The 20,760-nt window shown below is 37.7% G+C and overlaps 1 protein-coding gene across 3 annotated transcripts in view; it reads left to right on the top strand.

Moving 5' to 3' along the window:
• Positions 1-20,760, top strand: part of KLHL28 (kelch like family member 28) — a 45,209-nt gene that overhangs the window by 12,408 nt on the left and 12,041 nt on the right. Inside the window, exons 2-3 of one of the 3 annotated variants that reach the window (XM_020986424.2) lie at positions 7,497-7,535; positions 14,003-14,901. In XM_020986424.2, the coding sequence (XP_020842083.1) occupies positions 7,497-7,535; positions 14,003-14,901 (938 nt within the window). The remainder of the gene's footprint in view (positions 1-7,496; positions 7,536-14,002; positions 14,902-20,760) is intronic. The other 2 variants (XM_020986426.2, XM_020986425.2) reach the window with 2 other exon arrangements.

A 20,760-nucleotide genomic window follows, 5' to 3' on the forward strand; every position in this document is an offset into this window, starting at 1 on the left:
ACTTGTTGTAAAATTTTTTTCATAGTTATGATTACTGTGTATTTCTATCCTATTTTCCCCTGTTTATCCTACACACACTCTCTCTCTCCCTCTCTCTGCCTCTCTCTCCTTTTGCCCTGTCTATCCCTCCTGTCTATCCTTTTGCTTCTGTTGACTCATTTTTCATGATTTTCTTGTATTACTTTCATTTCTCTTCCCAATTTTTCTTCTACCTCTCTTACTTGATTTTCAGAATCTTTTTTGAGCCTTTCCATGGTCTGAGTTCATATTTTTCTTTGAGGCTTTGGATGTAGCAGTTTTGACTTTGTTGTCTTCTTCTGAGTGTGTGTTTTGATCTTCCTTTTGTCAATAGGCAATCATATCATAAGTAAAAACCAGATTTATTACAAGAGAAATGAACATGCATGTCAAACCCAAAGAGTTCACAGTCCTTACAGAAGTTTGCATGTTTGTGACAATACTACAAAAGGAGGAGGAGAAAACAGGAAGGAGTGTGGCATGGGAGGCGAAAGGTGCGGTCAAAGTGGGAAAAGGGATAAAAACCCTCCCCAAGCCACATTCTTTTCCTTTGGGAACTGCTAGACTATGAAGATAGGAGGGTCTGCTGATCTGCGAAGAACCCCAGCTGCACAAGCATTTTCCCGGCCTGGCACAGACTGGCTGGCACCTGTTTTGCCTCTCACGGGTACACAGGGAATCCAGATTGGGGGTACAAATAACAAATTATGTAAGCTAGGGGGTGAGGGCTTTGTGCTTGACACATTCAGGGCTTCATGCATGCTCTGGGTCCAATGTTTTCAACTCAAAAAGACAAGTTCAGGGGACCCCTTAACAACCCTTAACACTTGTTGTCATAGTAACTTTCTATAGTCACAATTTTTTTTCTGTTTGCTCATTTTTCCAGCTTATTTCCTAACTTTTCACTGTGTGCTAGAGTGGGGCTCTGCTTCTGGGATGGAGGATGCACTTTCCTAAGCTTTAGGGTTTTTGTGCAGCCTTTTTCAGAGCTGAAACTGTCCTTCATACTGCTGCCAGACTTTACCTCCCTTATTCATAGTTCTGTCGTGTTAGTTTTCATTCTCCCAGACTCCTTCAGTAGCTGCCTACTTCCTTTACTTCTTTATCTGTTACCCAAGACCCTCCACAAAATGATACCCTTCTACCTTACCTTATACTCTGTGCTTCAGTCAAATGAACTACTTGCCTTGTGTATCATCTGTCTGTTCCCCTTTCTACTTCTGTATCTTTGATTAAGTAGTTCCCTATGTCTGGAATGCCAGTATGGAATGATAGTATAATTAGGGAGATTGAGAACTAGTGGAATCACCAGATTCTAAGAATAGGCAGGAGAGGGAGAAGTGAGAAAGCAGGATGACATATTTAAAAAAACCTTCATCAGTCTTTACCATCTTCTTAGGCTATCATCCTACATCCCTCTTCCCTTTCTCAGCCAAATGCCTGGAAGAAGTGATATAGACTTGTTCTCTCCATCTCCCACTCCTTAACCCTTTGTAGCCTAGCTTCTTACTTTATCATTCACCTGAAACTATATTCTTTTCAAAGTTATCAATTATGTCTTAGTTGCCAGTTCTGATCATCTTTTCCCAGTCTGCATCCTTCTTGACCTCTAAGCAGCATTTGAAATTGTTGGCAACCCTGTCATCCTGGATGTTCTCACCTCTGCATTTTCATGACAATCCTGATTCTCCTTGTACTTGTCTGAACGTGCCTTTGCTGATTAATCATGTGCTCTGTGAATATTCTCAAAGGCTCTGTCCTGCACCTTCTCTCTAAAATTCTCTTTTGGTGAACTCATCACCTCCATGAGTTCAATTATCTCTATGTAGATCCAGCCCCAGAGTCTCATATCTGATCCCCTTCTATCTACTTAGGTCACCACCTTAGGCCAGATCCTCATTGCCTCTTACATAGATTATTTCAACATCTTCCTAATCAGTTCCCTTTATTGAGTCTCTTTCTACACCTTTCCATCTTCCATTAAGCTGCCAAAGTGATTTTCCTTAAGTTCAGAGCTGACCATATCATTGTCCTACTTAATAAATTCCAATGATTCCTTTTTCCTTTAGGATAAATTATAAATTACTTTTTGGGGGTTGAAGGGCTCTTAAAGCTTTTTACAGCTTGTCCTTCACCTGTCTTTCTGGTCCACAATATTTTATTTCCCTTCCCAAAGTCTTTAATCCCTCCAAACTGGCCTCCTTGCTTTATATACTTTACTATGTTTCCTGTCCTCATGCCCTTGTACTGGCCACTGTTTATGATTCGAGCTCCTGACTGCCTCACCTTTCACTAGCAAAATTCCTGCTCTCCTTGTAAAGAACTACCTTCTACATGAGGTGGTTTCTGATTTCTGCAATTGCTAGGTACTCCTTCCCCTCAACTCTATTGTAGTTTATGCTTTGTACTTATTCTCATTTTACTTATTCTGTATGTATTTATATGTGTACCTGTCTCTCCCATTAAAAAATGCAAACTCCTTGAGAATGGAGTTTTTTTTCTTTTTAATTTGTAATCCCAGGACCTAGTGCAGTGTCTGCCCCTACCAAACACACTTATAATTGCTTGACTGATGGATTTTAACCTACTCAATCCAAATATCCTGAAGTGCCAATAAAGAACAAAGTCCTGGTTATGCTATTGGAGCTTTCCCTTGTTGCTTTAACTTTCTAACTCCCCCACTTCCTAAGTTGAGCTTGTTCTAGGAACTCTCTTCCTCTGCTACTACCACTTGACTGCTGGCAACACCCTTACCTATATCTCTCAGCTTGCCCATTTCTTGGGACTACATGGTTCCCACGATGAACTGTGTTACATAGGCTTTTAAACAGGGAATCCAGGCCGTATCTTTCTGTATCCCTTCTTGCATGTCTTCCACCTTCTCTCTGTACCCTTCTTGAGGCTGTGTAGCCCTTGGTTTAAAAACCAAGCCTAAGGCTATGTAGCTCAGATGTTTGAACTAGCTATGAACTTCAGTGAATGCTTAGAACAAAGACTTCATCCATGGGGCAACTTGGTGTTTATTCTTTGACTAGTGGAATTCATATTTTATCAAGGAGACCATGGGAGGACTAGGTGGCTATCTTCCTATAGGATACTAGATTACAGCCTTGACTAGGGTGATAGCTATAGAAATGTTAGGTTAAATGTAGGTATTGGACCTACTGGGATGTAGTCAGGAAAGGAAAGATGGGAAGTAGGAGGAGAATTGAAAAAAAAATGACCAATTTGGATAGACTTTCCATACCTGTGTGTTCTTTATTCCTTCATCCCAAAAAGCATAGGAATGAAATTCCAGTATGCCCCAGGGTCACCAATATGTTATGGTTACAAAATATTTTTTTCTAGGTTATAAACATCTTTTAGGGCAAGAGAACCATATCATCTACTTTGGTAACCATCTAATGTGTGTTTTATATATCTGGTGAGAGGAGGATAGAGAGGAATTGTGAGAGTGAACAAAACAACTTTATTTATAGATTCTACTTGTCTGCTGGGCAGATATGATCATTCTAGAAGTATCCTACTACTTAGTCTCTCATTTTCCTCATTTCATTCTTTCTAATTCTTTGTCTAGCTTCTATATCTTCTCTTTCTCCCAAGTAAAAAATGTATTAGATAGGCAGATGAGCATGGTCAGGGAATATAGTCAGGAGTTAGGTAGAAATGAATATGGTTGATAGTTGAACTACCAAAGCACAGACGATGATGTGTTCTCTGCGTATTAAAAAAAAATTCTTGTGTAGAGCACATAACAAATCCTGCTATACACATAATAAATACTTGTTAGGTATTTGTTACTTGTTAGGTTAGATTGAATGAATAACTGAACAGTAGTATAATTATTTCATTTCTTTAAAATTCTGCCATTAATTATAATACTTCAGTACCTGAAGGATCTGAGGTTTTATTATGAATATTCCCTCCACCAACTGACAAACATAAATAGATCATCTATGAACTTTTGTGACTATAAGAGTTCATCGCCTTGTGAACACCAAGTTCATTAAATGTTCTCTTTGAATTTATCCTGGTAGGATCTGTCAGATCAAGTCAATGATAAATATTTATTAAAGGCCTGCTATATGTACCAAATAGGCACTATGCTAAATGTAGGAGATACTAAGAAAGGCAAAAATTAGTTCTAGCTCTCTAGGAGGTCATAATTTAATGGTTGAGACAACATGTAAACGACTATATACAAATAAGACATGTAAAGAATAAATTGACTATCATCTCAGAGGGAAGACACTAAGGTTAATGAGGACAGAGAAGAGTTTATCTCAGAGGGTAAGACTTTAGCTGAGACTTGAAGGAAGCCAGGGAATTGAGGAGGTGTAGAGGAGGAGGGAGAGAGTTCCAGGCATAGGAGGACAGACTGAAAACATTCACAGTTGGGAAATTTACTGAATAAACAGGGAAATGGTCAGACCTGCACTGTAGGAAGGTCATTTTTGATAGCTAAGTGGGAGGATAGGCTGCAGTAGGGACACCATTGAAGCAAGGATACCAACCAGCAGGCTATTGCAATTGTCTAGCTGAGATTGTGAGAACCTACACCAGGATGGTGACCATGTCAGAGAAAAGAAGGGGACATACACAAGAAGTGTTATGAAGGTAGAATTAACAGGACTTGGCAACTGAGTGGATATGGAGAGTGAGAGTTAGTGGGGAGCTGAGTATGACCCCTATGTTAATGAAAGTGGGGGACTGGCAGGATGGTGGTACCCTCAGCAATAACAGGGAGGTATTGAAGAGGGGAAGGTTAGAGTTGGGAGGAAAGGTAAGTTCCATTTGGGACAAGTTAAATAAGTTTGAGATGAATAGTCAGTTAGAAATGAGAGATCAGGAGAGAGGTTAGGGCTGGACAAACAGATGAGAATCATAATGTGGAGATGGTAATTAAAACCATGGAAACTGATGACATCACCAAGGGAAACAGTATAGAGACAGAAAAGCTTATCTTCTGAGTTTATACTCTTGGCATTGCCTTGAGAAATCCAGAGTCATCACTACACTATCAGAATGCTTCAGAATAGTACTTTAATGGCATTCATTCATATCCTAGTGATATATTATTACAGTTTGCTAATTTTATGGATTAAAGTCATATAATCACAGTTGAAGGGTACCTCTAAGAACAGTCTGTATCTAACTGAAAATCCCTTCTGCAGTATCACCAACATGGTCATCCACTTAGCAGTTGAAAATTTTTAGACACAAGGAGAATTTACTCTGTCCTGGGACAACCCATTCCACATTTGGACAATTTTAATTATTAGAAAGATTTGCCAAGCTTAAATTTGCCTATCTGCAACACTTCTATTCACTATTTGTAGTTCTACTACCAGGGACCAAGAAAGACCATGTCTTTCACATGACAGCTATTTAAGTCCTTGAAGATAGCTCTTTTGTTTCCTCAAGTTTTCTCTTCTCATAATAACTAGGATTTATATATGCGTTAAGGTTTGCAAAGCAATTTACACATGTTATCTCATGAAAACAACTCTTTGAGTTAAGTGCTATTATTATCACTCCCATATTACAAATGAGGAAACTAAAGCTTAGAGAGGTTAAATGGTCACACAGCCAGGCCTTCAGCCTAAATATTCCAGTTGTCATTGATCCTGATATGGAATGATCTCCAGACCCCTCCTGGCTATCTTCCTTTTGATATACTCTCAGCTTTGTCAGCACTGTTTGTAAGATATGGTACCCAGAACTGAACAGAAAACTCTAGATGTAGTCTAACTATGGCATTCTGGATACTAATTCATTTGTACCTGGGATAGTATTAGCATTTTAGCCATTTCATTTTGGTTTGCAGTTCCTTAAAGCACTGAGATTCTCTTCATACAAATTATTGTCTAGCCATGCTTCCCTAAACTATACTGGTGAAATTAATTTTTTGAACCATCTCTGTAGAACTAGGTCATGAAAAGACTGCAAGGTTGGGGTCAGAGGAATTGGATATGAATATCTTATCTTTAAAAGGAGGAATGTAAACCAATTGACTAATAAGGGCTCTGTCTATTCTATACCTATTATCATGTGAACTTACATTAACAGGAATATCATTAAATTTCATCTTTTCTTTCACTTACCTACCCCAGCTTATTGAGATCTTTTTTGATCCTGACACTGTCAATCTGTTATGTTGGCTCTCCATACCAGCTTCCTATCATTTGCACATTTAACGAACGTGAATTGTATGGCTTCATTTGGATGAAACCATAGTGTTTGATAAAAATAATAAATAACACAAGGTGACCAATGACATATACTTTGGGGAACCACAGGAGATTACTCTCCTAGTTGACTCTACCTATTTATACAGTCATTTAGCTTTTATCTCTCTGTCTTGTTCATCAAAATAATAAAAGAGGTTTTTTCAAATGCTTTGCTAAATTTAGGTGAAGTATATCAGGGTGGTTTTCTTTTTTGTTTGTTTTGCTGAGGCACTTGGGGTTAAGTGACTTGTCCAGAGTCACACAGCTAGTGAGTGTTATGTGTCTGAATCCAGATTTGAACTCAGGTCCTCCTGACTCCAGGGCCGGTGCTCTATTCACTGTGCCACCTAGTTGCTCTGGTAAAGTATATCTGTAGCATTCTCCTTTCTCTAGTTACTTTGCTGATATCATAGCTCTAAGTGAGAGCTCTCTGAATGAGAGTCCTATAACCAGAAAAGTGGGGCTAGCATGGAGAAAGATAACCAATGCACAGTGTGTGTGTTCCAATAGTACCTGGACAATGTCAGAGGATTTATGGGGAAGCTGTTAGCATCTCCAACATGTAGGGTAAACGTCTTGTTTTACAGAATGACATGGACGAGTATCACACAGGATGAGAAGTTAAGGATGGGTTGTGATCTGTACTGATTACTTTAAAAAGTGTTTGTATTATCTAGTCGTAAGACTTAGGTAAAATCAACAAGTCTTTGAACTCCTTTATTTCTTATACCTGAATTGTGTTTTCTAATATTTTCCCCCACCATTCTCTGTACCCATCTTTACATTGAAGTTGCCCTATATTTACATATAGTGATTTCATTTAGAGAATTTTGTTGAGTTCTTTATAAGATATCTTTACCACCTCACCATCTTCAATAGGTCTTGGTATGTAAACTACAGTTATCTTCATAATGAGCATTTCAGTGTGAGATCAAATATTCTCTGCGGTAATATTTGTTGTTGCCTGTGAAAGCACAGTAAAACCAATCACGCCAACTCTTTGTCTCTCCAGGAAATGTCTGTTGGTCATACTCTCATTCAGCAGCAACTTCCTTTTGTCTTCCAGTTTCATTTATAGTAAGAATGTCAGTATTTTTACATTTTAGTTCATCCAGTACTAAGCCCCCTTGTTGATATTTGGTCAAGAGTCTCATATTTAGATTACCAACATTTAAGTTAAATGTTTTCTGATTGTCTAAAAATTCTAATTCTTAACACTTTCTTCTTCCTTTTCTGATGTTATGCCAGCATCACTACGGGATCAGAAGGGGGCCACACTGGACTGAGGTCAGTTTGTATGCTTCTTTGTTTCAGGGATTACCTTGACCAAAAGTATTCATCACCAAGTGGCCAGCCTACCTCTGAGCAGTCTCTCTGTACTTAGCTAGCCTGGTACACAACATACAGAAGCGAACAAATTAGTATACCCTTCAGTAAACACAAAGACCCCCATCTGCTAGGGTAAGGACTTACCATTGGACAAAACCCATTGGGAAAACTGGAAAGCAATATGGCAGAAATTAGGTTTAGACCAACACAAATGAATACATGATTTAGATATAAAAAGTCACATCATAAACAAATTAGAAGAGCAAGAAATTACCTAGCTCTAATCTGTGGATAAGGGAAGGAGTTTATGACCAAACAAGAGCCAGAGAATGTTACAGAAGGCAAAATAGACAAATCTCTTTACATAAAACTAAACCATTTTCTCACAAACAAAACCAGTGCAGCTAAAATTTAAAGGGAAACAGTTAACTAGGAAAAATCTGTGTGGCAAGTATTTCTGATAAAGGTCTCATATTCAAGGTGCATAAGGAACCAATTCAAATTTTTAACAAGAGCCATTCCATAGTACATAAATGGTCAAAGGATATGAACAGGCAATTTTCAAAGGAAAAAAATCCAAACTGCCAACAGCCATGTCAAAAAATGACCATGTCCCTAATAGTTTGAGAAATGCAGTTCCATTTCATGCTTATCAGGTTGGCAAAAATGACAAAAAAAGTAAAATGGCAGTTCTTAGAGTGAGTGAAGGAAAATAGGCACAGTAATGAGGTATTGGAATTTTGAACTGGTCCAACTATTTGGGAAAGCAATTTGTAACCATGCCTCCAGTGTCTCTAAACTGTGCGTATCCTTTGATTCTTATACCTCTACTAGGCCTATACGTGTGATAACTGATGCAAAGTGAAGTGAGCCCAGCCAGGAGTGCAATTTATATAACAACAGCATTATAAAGAAGAAGAGTTTTGAAATATTTTAGAACTGTGATCAATGATCAAGGATTCCAGTAGACCAAAGATAAGCATACCACCCACTTCTTGACAGAGAGTTCATGAACTCAAGATGAAAAATGCATCTTTGGACGTGGTCAATGTGGGAGTTTGTTTAGCTTGATTCTACATGTTTGTTACAAGGGTTTTGTTTTTGTTTCATTCAGTTGGAGGGAGCAAGAGAAAATAAATGCTTTTTAATTGAAAAATAGTAATAAAAAATTTTAAAAATGGATGGCCAAGCATCTTATATGATATCTATAATATAATTCATATGTATACAAATACTAAATATAAGAAGTTGCATCATTTATAAAATATAGAAAAGAATAGAAGTACACAACTATGGTCAGTGGGACTCATCCTAACTAAACGGGATATAGGCAGTGATGAAAGTCAAAATTGGTGATTTCAGTTATGAAATTTAAACCTTCTGCACTCAAAATCATTGCAGATTCAGTAAGAAGATGAGTAGGGGAAAATCTTTGCGTGTTACCACTGATTAAAAACAGTCTGATATCCGGTATATATAGGGAATTGACACAAATATATAGACACCAAGTGCCTTTCCCCAGTGGCTAAATGGTTAAAAAAAAAAAACTTATCAGCAACCAAATGAAAGATTGCTGCAAATCAGCAATAATAAGAAAAATACAAATTAAAAACTCACTCCCAGGAAATTGGCATATGATAACAAAAGATGGAAACAGTCAATGTTGAAAGGTCTGTGGGAAGACATGTTTGCCAGTACACTTTTGGCAGAGCTGTGAATTGATCCAACCATTCTGAAAAACAACTTAAATTGTATTAGAAAAGTGATTGAATTTTCCATGCCTTTTGAATTTGTGATTGTACTACTGTGTGTTCCACAAGATGAAAGACAGAAAGATCTAATATATACCAAAATATTCATAGTTGCGTTTTTTGTGATAGCAAAGAACTGTTAGCAAAGTGGTTACCTATTGATTAGGAAATGTCTTAACAGCTGTGTGGAATTTTTTTTGCAATAAGAAATGATATGAAAAGCATTATAGTATAGTAGATAGAGAACCATCTTTGGAATCAGGAAAGCCTGAGTTCAAGTCCTGCCAACGACCCACACTATCTGGGTGATATTAAGCAGGTTGCTAAACCTCCTAGTGTCCCAAATAACTCAGTAACAGCTTATACCTTGTAAATTAGATGCAGACCTGTGTTGGTAGAGGAAGTTTCCTCACTAGAAATTCCCTGTATCAATGAAATTATATGATTCTATCCGATCTGGTCTGATCTAAGAAATGACAAATGTGAGGAATTCAGAGAAAATGGGAAGATTTATGAGTAAACTATTATTTTCTCATTCTCCTTCCGGCAGAGAGAGGCAAGAGACTACAGGGCAGAATGTTTCATACAGTGTCAGATGTGGTCACTGTTTCTTGATTTTGCCTGTTTTTCTTTGTTACAAGCAAAGATTTAATTCTGAGTATTTCTGAAGGGGATCCTTTATCTAGGGTCACCTCCTTACCACAATAAGTCATCAGTATAGGATGTTATAGACCACTATTGTATCTACTTACCCTTTAAAAAATATAGTAATCTGTTCTTGCTCGATCAGTGAATTATGTCCTGACCTTCCCTTTAATAATACATTCCAAAATTTTGTGAGAAATTTAAATCAAGCTCATTTGCCACTCATTTGCCAAGCTCATTCTCTAACCTAATATTTGTCCCTGTTCATATCAACAGTTAGAAAATTTAATCAGATTAAGAAATCTGTGTATCAGGTTGCCAAACATAATGCCAAACATTATTGTAATATGCCTAGGCATACTGTAATAGAAACACCTTCTTTTTTTGTGTCCCTTTGACCAAGATGTGAATATTTCAAATGCTCCTGCAAGGAGGATCAAGAATTTGTCCTACATCCACATCCAGAGAAAGAACTATAGAGTTTGAATGCAGATCGAAGCATACTATTTACTCTTTTTTTTCCTTCTATTTTGTTTTGTTTACTCTTTCTTGTGGTTCCTCCTATTGGTTCTAATTCTTCCTTACAACATGACTAACATGAAAATATGTTTAATAGGAATGTAGAGCCTATATCAGATTGCATGCCATTGCGGGGAGGAAGGAGGGAAGGGATGGGGAGAAAATTTAAAACTCAAAAGCTTATAGAAGTGATTGTTAAAAACTAAAAGTGAATTAAAGAAAAGAAAAAAAGATTTTATTCTACATTGATAATGGTGTTCATACATCTGGGCTGGATGAGCCTTTAAAATGACAAAGAACATTTTCCAAAAGAGAGCTACGAGGTTAGAGGTGAGAGGAGTTATGTGTAGATATAGATTTAATTCCTTGTGGAAAGATCTATATCTATATCTACACACACACACACACACACACACACACACAACAAATATCCAGGAGTATAGAGAAGAGTCTTCCTGAGGAAGAGAGTACTAGAAGTTCTGGAGAGGTCCTTTGGAGGAAGAAGACAGTAGGAGCGTATCTTTTTGCTATACTACGTTACTTGGACTGGGTAGGCAAGGTAGAACCTGTGTGCTACAGCTATCCAAAAATAACACTCAGAAATTTTCTAGGTATAAAGTGAAAGATTTATTATGTTCTCGCGAGAAGCAGGCGTCTGCTTCGTCTGGCAGTCCGGACGAAGTGAGGCAAGGCACAAAGGCCAGGACAAAGGTTATATGGCCCTAACACGGACATACCCACCCACCACTGGCTTTGAATTCCCATTGGACAGGAATTTCAGCCTTACAATCTAAAACGTGAAAATCTACCCCAGAAACAAGGAATCTCATTATAATACTACCAATCCTAGCTATTTTATCCTTTTTAGTAATTAGCCGTTACCTAATGCTGATGTAACTAGGAACCTGAAACTTAGGCCTATTCAGTCTAGTGTAACCAACCTTCAGTTTGTAACAGTCTAAGAAATTGCTACACTCAGTCCATCTGAGAGATTTCACATTGTTTACATTGTTTCACTCAGTTAAAAAAACCAGAGTCTTGACAAAAGTTTGCAAAAGGAGAGATCTCTCCATTGACTTTCTCAAGAAAGTGCACCCCCATGCTGCCTCAGCTGCCCCAAGAGTTCAAGTGCTCTTTGTTCAAGGCAAGACTACATAGAACCCAACATAGCAGCTCACCCTAACCCCCTTCCCATCGGCTCATTGACTGAGCCTCAGGTATACAATCTATTCGTGTAAAAACTACCCTAGCAACAGAGAGAACAAAGAGGTATAGAAATTATGTTAGCACATTCCCCTTTTCAGGGCCTCACGGTTTCAGCAGTCTTTTACCCAAGGTCATACCACCAGCTAGAGGACGAGATAGGATGCTCCCATGTCTCAGGCATTTCTGCTAACATTATCCAAGAGTAGGAGAGGGAGAAGGCTAGGGGAGGGGGTCTTGCATTCTGAGGGGTCTTCACTTAGTGTTGGTTACACATGTACCACTCAAAAGCAACAATACCAGAACCATTAACAAGAACTAATGACCCTTTGAGGAGGCTTCACTTCTGAGAGATCATCTCTCACAAACCTATCAGTAGAGAACAGCAGCTCTGGGAAGCTGGGAAGGTAAGGGCCTTCCAGATTGGGTATTTATTGATTCTCTAGCTACCCTGATTCCTTTTTCCTTTAGAGGTGGAGTTCTACTCAAAGTAGTACTTTATGGTTCAAGTACTATATCTTTTTTTTAGTGTTGTATTTTTTTGTTTTGTTTTGTTTTGGTAAATGTTTTCCCATTACATTTTTAAAAATAATATTTTATTTTTCCCCCCAATTACATGTGTAAAAACAATTTTTTAAGATTTAAAAAAATTTGAGTTCCAGATTCTCTCCCTCCCTCCCTGAGCGGGTAAGCAATCTGATATAGGTTACATATCTACAATCATATAAAACATTTCCATGTTAGCCATTTTGTGAAAGAAAACTCGAACCCAGAAAAAAAAGAAGGAAGGAAGAAAGAGGAAAAATAGTATGTTTTAGTCTGTACTCAGACTTTGTCAGTTCTCTGGAGGTGGTTAGCATTTTTCATCATTAGTTCTTTGCAATTGTCTTGGATCATTGTATTGCTGAGAATAGCTAAGGCATTCACAGTTGTTCATCATACAATATTGGTGTTATTGCATACAGTGTTTTCCTGGTTCTGCTCACTTCACTCTGTGTCAGTTCATATAAGTCTTTCCAGGTTTTTCAGAGAGTATTCTGCTTGTCATTTCTTATAGCACAGTAGTATTCCATTACAATCATATGCCACAACTTGTTTATCTATTCTCCAGTTGATGGGCATCTGCTCAATTTCTAGTTCTTTGCCGCCACAAAAAGAGCTGCTATAAATTTCCTTGTACAAATAGGTCCCCTCCCCTTTTTTTAAATCTCTTTGGGATACAGACCTAGTAGTGCTATTGCTGGATCAAAGGATATGCACAGTTTGATAGCCCTTTGGACCAAATGGCTCTCTAAAATAGTTGGATCAGTTCACAAGTCCACCAACAGTGCATTAGTGTCCCAGTTTTCCCACATTTATCATTTTCCTATTCTGTCATATTAGCAAATCTGATAGGTGGGAAGTGATACTTCAGAGTTGTTTTAATTTGCATTTCTCTAATCAGTAGTGATTTAGAGCATTTTTTCATGACTTAGCTTTGATTTCTTCTTCTAAAAATTGCATATTCATATCCTTTGATCATTTAAGTACTGCACTTTCAACAAGTAAGAAACCAACAAGAAAGAGGAGAGAAATTTGTCATATTTATGGGCTTAGGTTTAAGTCCTTTGCATTTTTTTTGTTGTTAGATTAGAAAAATTTGTTTTACAGTTGATATTTTATTAGCCTGGGTGCTTGCTTAGGAACTGAAGGACCTGGCCATGAGCCGAAGTCTGGCACTCCTCAGGAAAACTCTTGGTAGGGCCCAAAGGAGCCATGTTGAAATGTTCCTGGAGGAAATCATAGATAGGTACAAAATGAGCAGTCATAAAGATTGTATAGCAAATCTCCAAGATTGAATCTGGTCCATATGAGTTTATAGCCTTGGTAATGAAGCCATAGGTTACAATAAAAACAGTTAATTATTACCATTTCTGATCTCAGTATTCAGTCTACACTACATTAGGCCTTTTACATTTGAATTTCATCAATGTAGTTGTGTTAAGAGGTTAGATTTGAAATTTGAAAGAGAAGGACCATAATGCAATGGAAAAAACTCTAACTAGCCTTAGGTTTCCACCTACACAAATATTATCTTGTACAAATCACCTAATGTCTCTGGGCCTTAATTTTCTTTACAATATCAGAGCTGGATTAGATGTTCTATAAATTCTTTTCCAACTCTAAAATTATTTTGTTGAAGTACTTGAAATGAGAAGCTTGCATTTGAAAAAAGAAAATATTGATTTTCTTTGTACTGTTAGAAAGAGGATAATTTGGTAAGATTTCTTTGGAAAATAAAACCGTCCATGTTTTCTGTTTTTACAGATGGACCAGACGCCCCCAACCTACATGCTTGCTAACTTAACCCTCTTACATTCTGAACAGCTTCTGCAGGGTCTGAATCTTCTTCGTCAACATCATGAGCTCTGTGACATTATTCTTCGAGTTGGTGATGTTAAGATTCATGCACATAAAGTGGTGCTTGCCAGCATCAGCCCTTATTTCAAAGCCATGTTCACTGGAAACCTTTCTGAAAAAGAAAATAATGAAGTTGAGTTTCAGTGCATTGATGAAGCTGCACTGCAGGCCATAGTGGAATATGCCTATACAGGGACTGTGTTTATTTCCCAGGACACGGTAGAGTCACTCCTGCCAGCAGCAAATCTACTCCAAATAAAGCTTGTACTGAAAGAATGTTGTGCATTTCTCGAAAGTCAGCTTGATCCTGGGAATTGCATTGGAATTTCTCGTTTTGCAGAGACATATGGCTGTCATGACCTCTATTTGGCAGCCAATAAGTATATTTGCCAGAATTTTGAAGATGTCTGTCAAACTGAAGAGTTTTTTGAGCTCACACATGCAGATTTAGATGAAATTATTTCAAATGACTGTCTTAATGTTGTTACTGAAGAGACTGTTTTTTACGCACTAGAGGCTTGGATCAAGTATGACGTACAAGAACGTCAGAAATACTTAGCCCAGCTGCTTCACTGTGTCAGATTGCCATTGTTGAGTGTGAAGTTTCTTACGAGGCTATATGAAGCGAATCATCTTATTCGCGATGATCACACATGCAAACATCTATTGAATGAAGCTCTGAAATACCACTTTATGCCTGAACACAGACTTTCCCATCAGACTGTCCTAATGACACGACCTCGCTGTGCTCCAAAAGTACTTTGTGCAGTAGGAGGAAAAGCGGGACTGTTTGCTTGTTTGGAAAGGTAAGCAGAAATAAAAAAAAAATTTAAGTGATTGACAGAAGATAAAACACACGGGCTTTTTTGTTTTTTTTTTCCTTTGTTACTTTCTTTGTGTAATTACACACACATACACACACACACATTTTTTTTCTTTCAAAGAAAATGATGTGACTTCATTTTACAATTAGGATTTCATTTCATTCTTTTTTTCTTTTTCAAGGTATTAGTGTTTGGAACTTGGGCCTTTTTTTTTCCAGTAAGCCTAATTTTTTTTTTAAAGTAAAAGCCAACAAAATGTTTAAAATATGTTGGAACTTATGTTCACAAATGCTGGGGTTTTTTTCTTATTCTTATACAGAATTCCTGTTTACTTATTTTATTCTTTGATCTTTCTTTTTTCATCCTGTTTCTTCCTTTTGCTTAGATTTCTCTTAGGTAGATTTATTCTCTTCATAGTCTCCTTTCTCTTCTCCTTATTTGCCTTTCTGACTTTACACTGCCTTTTACAGTAATAGAGAAAAATTGAAGCCCAGAAAATTTAAGCATATAGTAATTATCAGACCCTGAAACAATTTAGGTCATAAGCTTTGGTTCCCTCTTTGACCAGAGAAGCAAGTTGTGCCCCAGTTTATTCCTACAACTCTTGGACAGATAAAATGGAACAAGTTTCTCTAGACTTCTTGTACCCTCTTCTCCCCTACCAACGCAATCACCCAAATCCCTGTACAAATATTACAACCACTCTCACACTAGGATTGTTCAGTATGAATCCCTAAGACTATTGACAGTGCATGATCTCCCTGCTTCAACTTCTTTAGCTAGTTTTCCTGAGTTGTAATCTACTACAATGGCATAATTGCTTCTCTAAAATTGGATGGTACTCTTCTGACATTAACTTAAATGGTAGTAACACTAGTGATTTTTGCTAGGGAGTAATTTAGTCACATGTCTAGGGTAAGAGGTGTATATAAATATTCCCAAAGCATTGACTACAATTGATATTTTAAGTTGATTTTCTTATTCCACTATAAATTCTTAATTATCTAAAGTCAGTTTTTGAGGTTAGCCTACAAGTTATGTTCCGTCTCATATCTGAGATTTGGTGAGGGAAGGGAATACTTAATTGTTGGTGCTTTGTGTTCAAAAGTAAGTTATGGCAAGGAATGGGGCATGAGGGAGGTTAGGGCCAAGATAGTAGAGTAGTAGGATGCACTACAGCCAGTGAATTTTCCCTCAGAACTCCTCCAGACATACTTAGAAAATCTACCAGACTAAATACAGATGGGGAAATCCAAGAAAAAGTCTTAGTGAGTCATTTTTCTGGCCTAAGTTGGCATAGAGTGACAAAACAGGTTTGTGGATACGTGGGATGGGGTCTGTCTGGTCAGGAGCTGGGCCACAGAGCATTGCAATGCCCAAGGAGAAATAGGGCACGGGGCAAAAGAAGGTTCTATGCCTGTACCAAAGCACTCTAATAGGAATGGTGCAGTATTGTCTACTACCCAGGTCTTAGTCAAAAATCTAGGGCAGTCTGAGGGGTCCTCAACCCAAGGATGGAATTCCTCAGTAGGGAGCAGTAGAATACCCTGGGCTATGTACTGAAAGAGGAGCAGCAACAGTGTGGTTCATATTATAGGAAGCAGAGTGGGATCTCAGTTCTAGCTTCTAGCTCAGTCTGAAGCCTGCAGGGGAATAATCAGAGAAGGAATCTCAGACCAAAGCAGAGCCTGTACTTCTGTCACTCCTAATGAGTAGAATTTCCTAGGTCAGAAATTTGCACAACTCAGACCCAAGGGGCAGTGAACGTACTTTGCCTTGGATTAGACCACTTTCAGAGCACTGAAAGCTTTCAAGTCTTCAAGCTGAGCTGTCCCTGAGATAATGGAATAACACAATAATCAGTACCGCAAGAAGGCATCAGTAGGACTCATCCATTCTAATACAAAGTCCAAAATCAGGAAGTAGGCCAGGAGAAGGAGCAGACAAAAAGAATTCCATAATACAAAGCTATTATGGTGACAATCTAATGGTTGGTACAACATGTAAACACCTATGTAAAAACAAGATATATGGGGCAGCTAGGTGGCACAGTGGATAGAGCACCCAGTCCTGGAGTCAGGAGGACCTGAGTTCAAATCCAGCCTCAGACACTTGACACCAGCTGTGTAGCTCTGGGCAAGTCACTTAACCCTGATTGCCTCACCACCCCCACTCACTGCCCCCCAAAAAAGATGAACCACCATGCAGGATAAATTGGAGGTAATCTCAGAAGCAAGGCACTAAGATTAAAATGACAAGGAAAGGCTTCCTTTGGAAGGTAGGCCTTTAGCTGAGACTTGAAGGAAGCCAGGGAAATGAGGAGATGGAGTTGAGGAGGAAGAGATTCCTACACATGAGAAACAGCTATTAAAAAGAGAGTTAGCCCTTTGACCAGCAACAGCACTTCTAGGGCTGTATCCCAAAGAGATCATAAAAATGGGAAAAGGACTCAAATGTACAAAAATATTTATAGCAGCTCTTTCTTTGGTGGTAAAGAATTAGAAATTGAGGGGATGCCCATCAATTGGGGAATGGCTGAACAAGTTGTGGTATATGAATGTAATAGAATACTATTGTGCTATAAGAAATGATGAACCAAGTGGACTTCAGAAAAACGTGGAAAGACTTGTATGGTCTGATGCTGAGTGAAGTGAGCAGAACCAGGAGAACGTTGTACACAGTAACAGCCACACTGTGCAATGACAAACTTTGATGACTTGGTTCTTCACAGCAATGCAAGGATCTAAGACATAAAGTCTCAAGATGGAAAATATTATCCACATCCAGAGGAAGAACTATGGAGTTTGAATGTAGATCAAAGCATACTATTGGCTCTTTTTTTTTTCTAAACTGGGAAGAACAGAGACAGAGAAACAAAACTACAGACCAATTTCCAGAATGAATATTGATGCAAAATTTTAAAATAAAATACTAGCAAGGAGATTATAGTAATATGTTGCGAAGATTATACACTGTGACCAAATGGGATTTATACCAAGAATGCAGAACTGGTTTATCATTAGGACAACTATCAGCACAATTGACCATATCAGTAACAAAAACAACAAAAAACATGATCTCAGTAGATGCAGGAAAAGCCTGCAAATACAGCACTCATTCCTATTAAAAACAATAGGAAGCATAGAAATAAACGGAGCTTTCCTCATGATGAGTAGTATCTATTTTAAACCATCAACAAGCATTATGTGTAATGGGGATAAGCTAGACACCTTCTCAGTAAGATCAGGGGTGAAGCAAGGATGTCCATTATCACCATATTGTATTAGATATTGTAGCTACAGCAAGAAGAGAAGAAAAAGAAATTGAAGGAATTAGAATGGGGAGTGAAGTAATAAGACTATCACTCTTGAAGACTATACAGTGGTATAATTAGAGAATCCTTCAGAAGCTACTAAAAGACTAGTTGAAAAACTAGTAGAAAAACTTTGAAAAACTTCAGTGAAGTTGCAGAATATAAAATAAACTCACATAAATCATCAGCATTTATTTATGTTACTAACAGTCTAGCAGGAAGACCTAGAAAAAGAAATTATATTTAAAATAATTATAGGTATCATAAAATATTTGAGTCTGCTTGCCAAGACAAACCCAAGAACTATAATGTACACAATTATAACACACTTTTTACACAAATGAAGTCAGATCTAAACAATTAGAAAAACTTTGATTGCTAATAGGTAGACTGAGCCAATATAATAAGAATGATAATTTTACCCAAATTAATTTACTTATTCAGTGCCATACCAATCAAGCTACCAAAAATAGACCTAGTGAAAATAATAATTCATCTGGAAGAAGAAAAGTTCAAGAATATCAAGGGGATCAGTGAAAAAAAAAATGTGAAGGAAGGTGGCTTAGCAGTACCAGCTCTCAAACAATACTACAAAGTGGTAATCATCAAAACAGTATGGTACTGGCTAAGAAATAGAGTGGTAGACTAGTAGGATAGATTAGGTACACAAGACAGAGTAGTAGATAACCATGTTAATCTAGTGTTTGATAAACCCAGGCATCCAAACTTTTGGGACAAGAACTCCCTATTTGACAAAAACTCCTGGAAAAACTGGAAAGCAGTTTGGCAGAAACTAGATGTAGACAAATATCTCACAACATATATCAAGATAAGGTCAAAATGGGTAGATGATTTATTCATAAAAAGTGATATAAGCAAATTAGGTGAGCATGGAATGGTTCACCTGTCAGGTCTATGAATAAAGGAAGAAATTATGACCAAGTAGTGGATATAGAGCATTATGGGATATAAAATGGATACTTTTGGTTACATTAAATTAAGAAGTTTTTGCACAAACAAACCTAATGCAGTCAAGATTAGAAGGAAAGCAGAAAACTGGGAAGAGGGGAAATTTTTGCAGTAGGTTTCTCTGATAGAGGCTTCATTTCTCAAATGTATAGAGAACTAAGTAAAATCTATAAGAATACAGGCCATTCTCCAGTTAATAAATTGTCAAAGAATATGACCAGGCATTTTCAGAAGAAGAAATCAGAGCTATCTGTGCTAATGAAAAAATGCTCTAAGTCACTATTGATTAGAGAAATGTAAATTAAAACAACTCTGAGGTATCACTCCATACCTGTCAGATTGACTAATATAACAGAAAAGGAAAATGACAAATTTTGGATGTGTCAATATTAGCCATTCTTTCTTTTTAGAATGTAACTAGAAATTAGGGAAATAAATTTCCTAGCTTTATTTAATCTTTATCAAGAATATCTATCTCCAGATTATATACAGTACTTAATTTGACAAGTCCCATTTTAAATCATCGCTGTTCTGTTCTTAATTTTGTTCTGTGTAGTAGAGAAATGGTCGATCAGCATACTCCTTAATCAATTCATTTGTTCCCATCTTAGTTAATGAAGTCACTGAAGATAAGGGACCATTGACAAAGACAATGTGGTTATTAAGTTCTTAATGAATTGCAGAGATAGTACCTGTACTCTGCTACCTTGAGGTCAGGAAAAAAATTTTCTAAACAAAATTGATGGAATTAAAGGGCAGCTGACTGTTGACTGGCAAAAGATTGTCCATGTCCTTAGTGTCCCTTTAAAAAGCAAGACACTCTTTAAAGGAGGCAGTGGAGGAGAGACTTCTGGCAACAGAGAACAGAGGCAGTTGTAGAAGAAGAGCCCAGCCTTTGAGAAGGGATTGCTCTTTGTCCTTTCCCTTACACCTGTGCCAAAGGATAGGGCTGACATGTCTCAGTAGAACAGCCATACACAGCAAGGAGCCTGACACAGACCGAGGTAGAGTTTTAGGCAGGAGACCTCTGTGATGGGTGTGTCAAAAAGAGAGCCAATCCTGATCAACTAGGAGCCCAGCTGAGCTATCTGTCCAACAAAGATGCTGCACACAGGAAGAGCAATATGAGGACAGCACAAGAAGGGAAAGGACACTGGGGCCCTGAAGCATCAGAGGTGTGAATTATCTCGTCCTTATGTGTTCCCTGAGTTTGTCAAATATCACTGACAAGGGCTCAGTTAACGCTTCTGCCGTTTGTTTTGGTGTCCAGAAATATGCATTTGGGTCATTGTGAATGCATTAAGGACTGTTAGGTGCTCTTTTCTCATCTCTTTTTTTTTTTTTGGCTATCAACTCCTTGTTAGCTATTTTTGTTCTGTCATTTCCACTGCAAAATGATAATTGCGCAGCTCTGTCTCTTTTCTTTTGTTTGTGTTCCATCCATCCCAGACAGAAGTCTTCTCACTTCTTTAGTCCTTCTTTTTTTTTTCCCCATTATAGCTTTAAAAAAACCCAACAAAAGCTTTTTTTTTTGGTTGTCCTTAGCTTCACTTGCCAAT

The sequence above is a fragment of the Phascolarctos cinereus genome, unplaced genomic scaffold (genome assembly GCF_003287225.1).
Source record: "Phascolarctos cinereus isolate Bilbo 61053 unplaced genomic scaffold, phaCin_HiC Scaffold_3;HRSCAF=262, whole genome shotgun sequence".
Lineage (NCBI taxonomy): Eukaryota > Metazoa > Chordata > Mammalia > Diprotodontia > Phascolarctidae > Phascolarctos > Phascolarctos cinereus.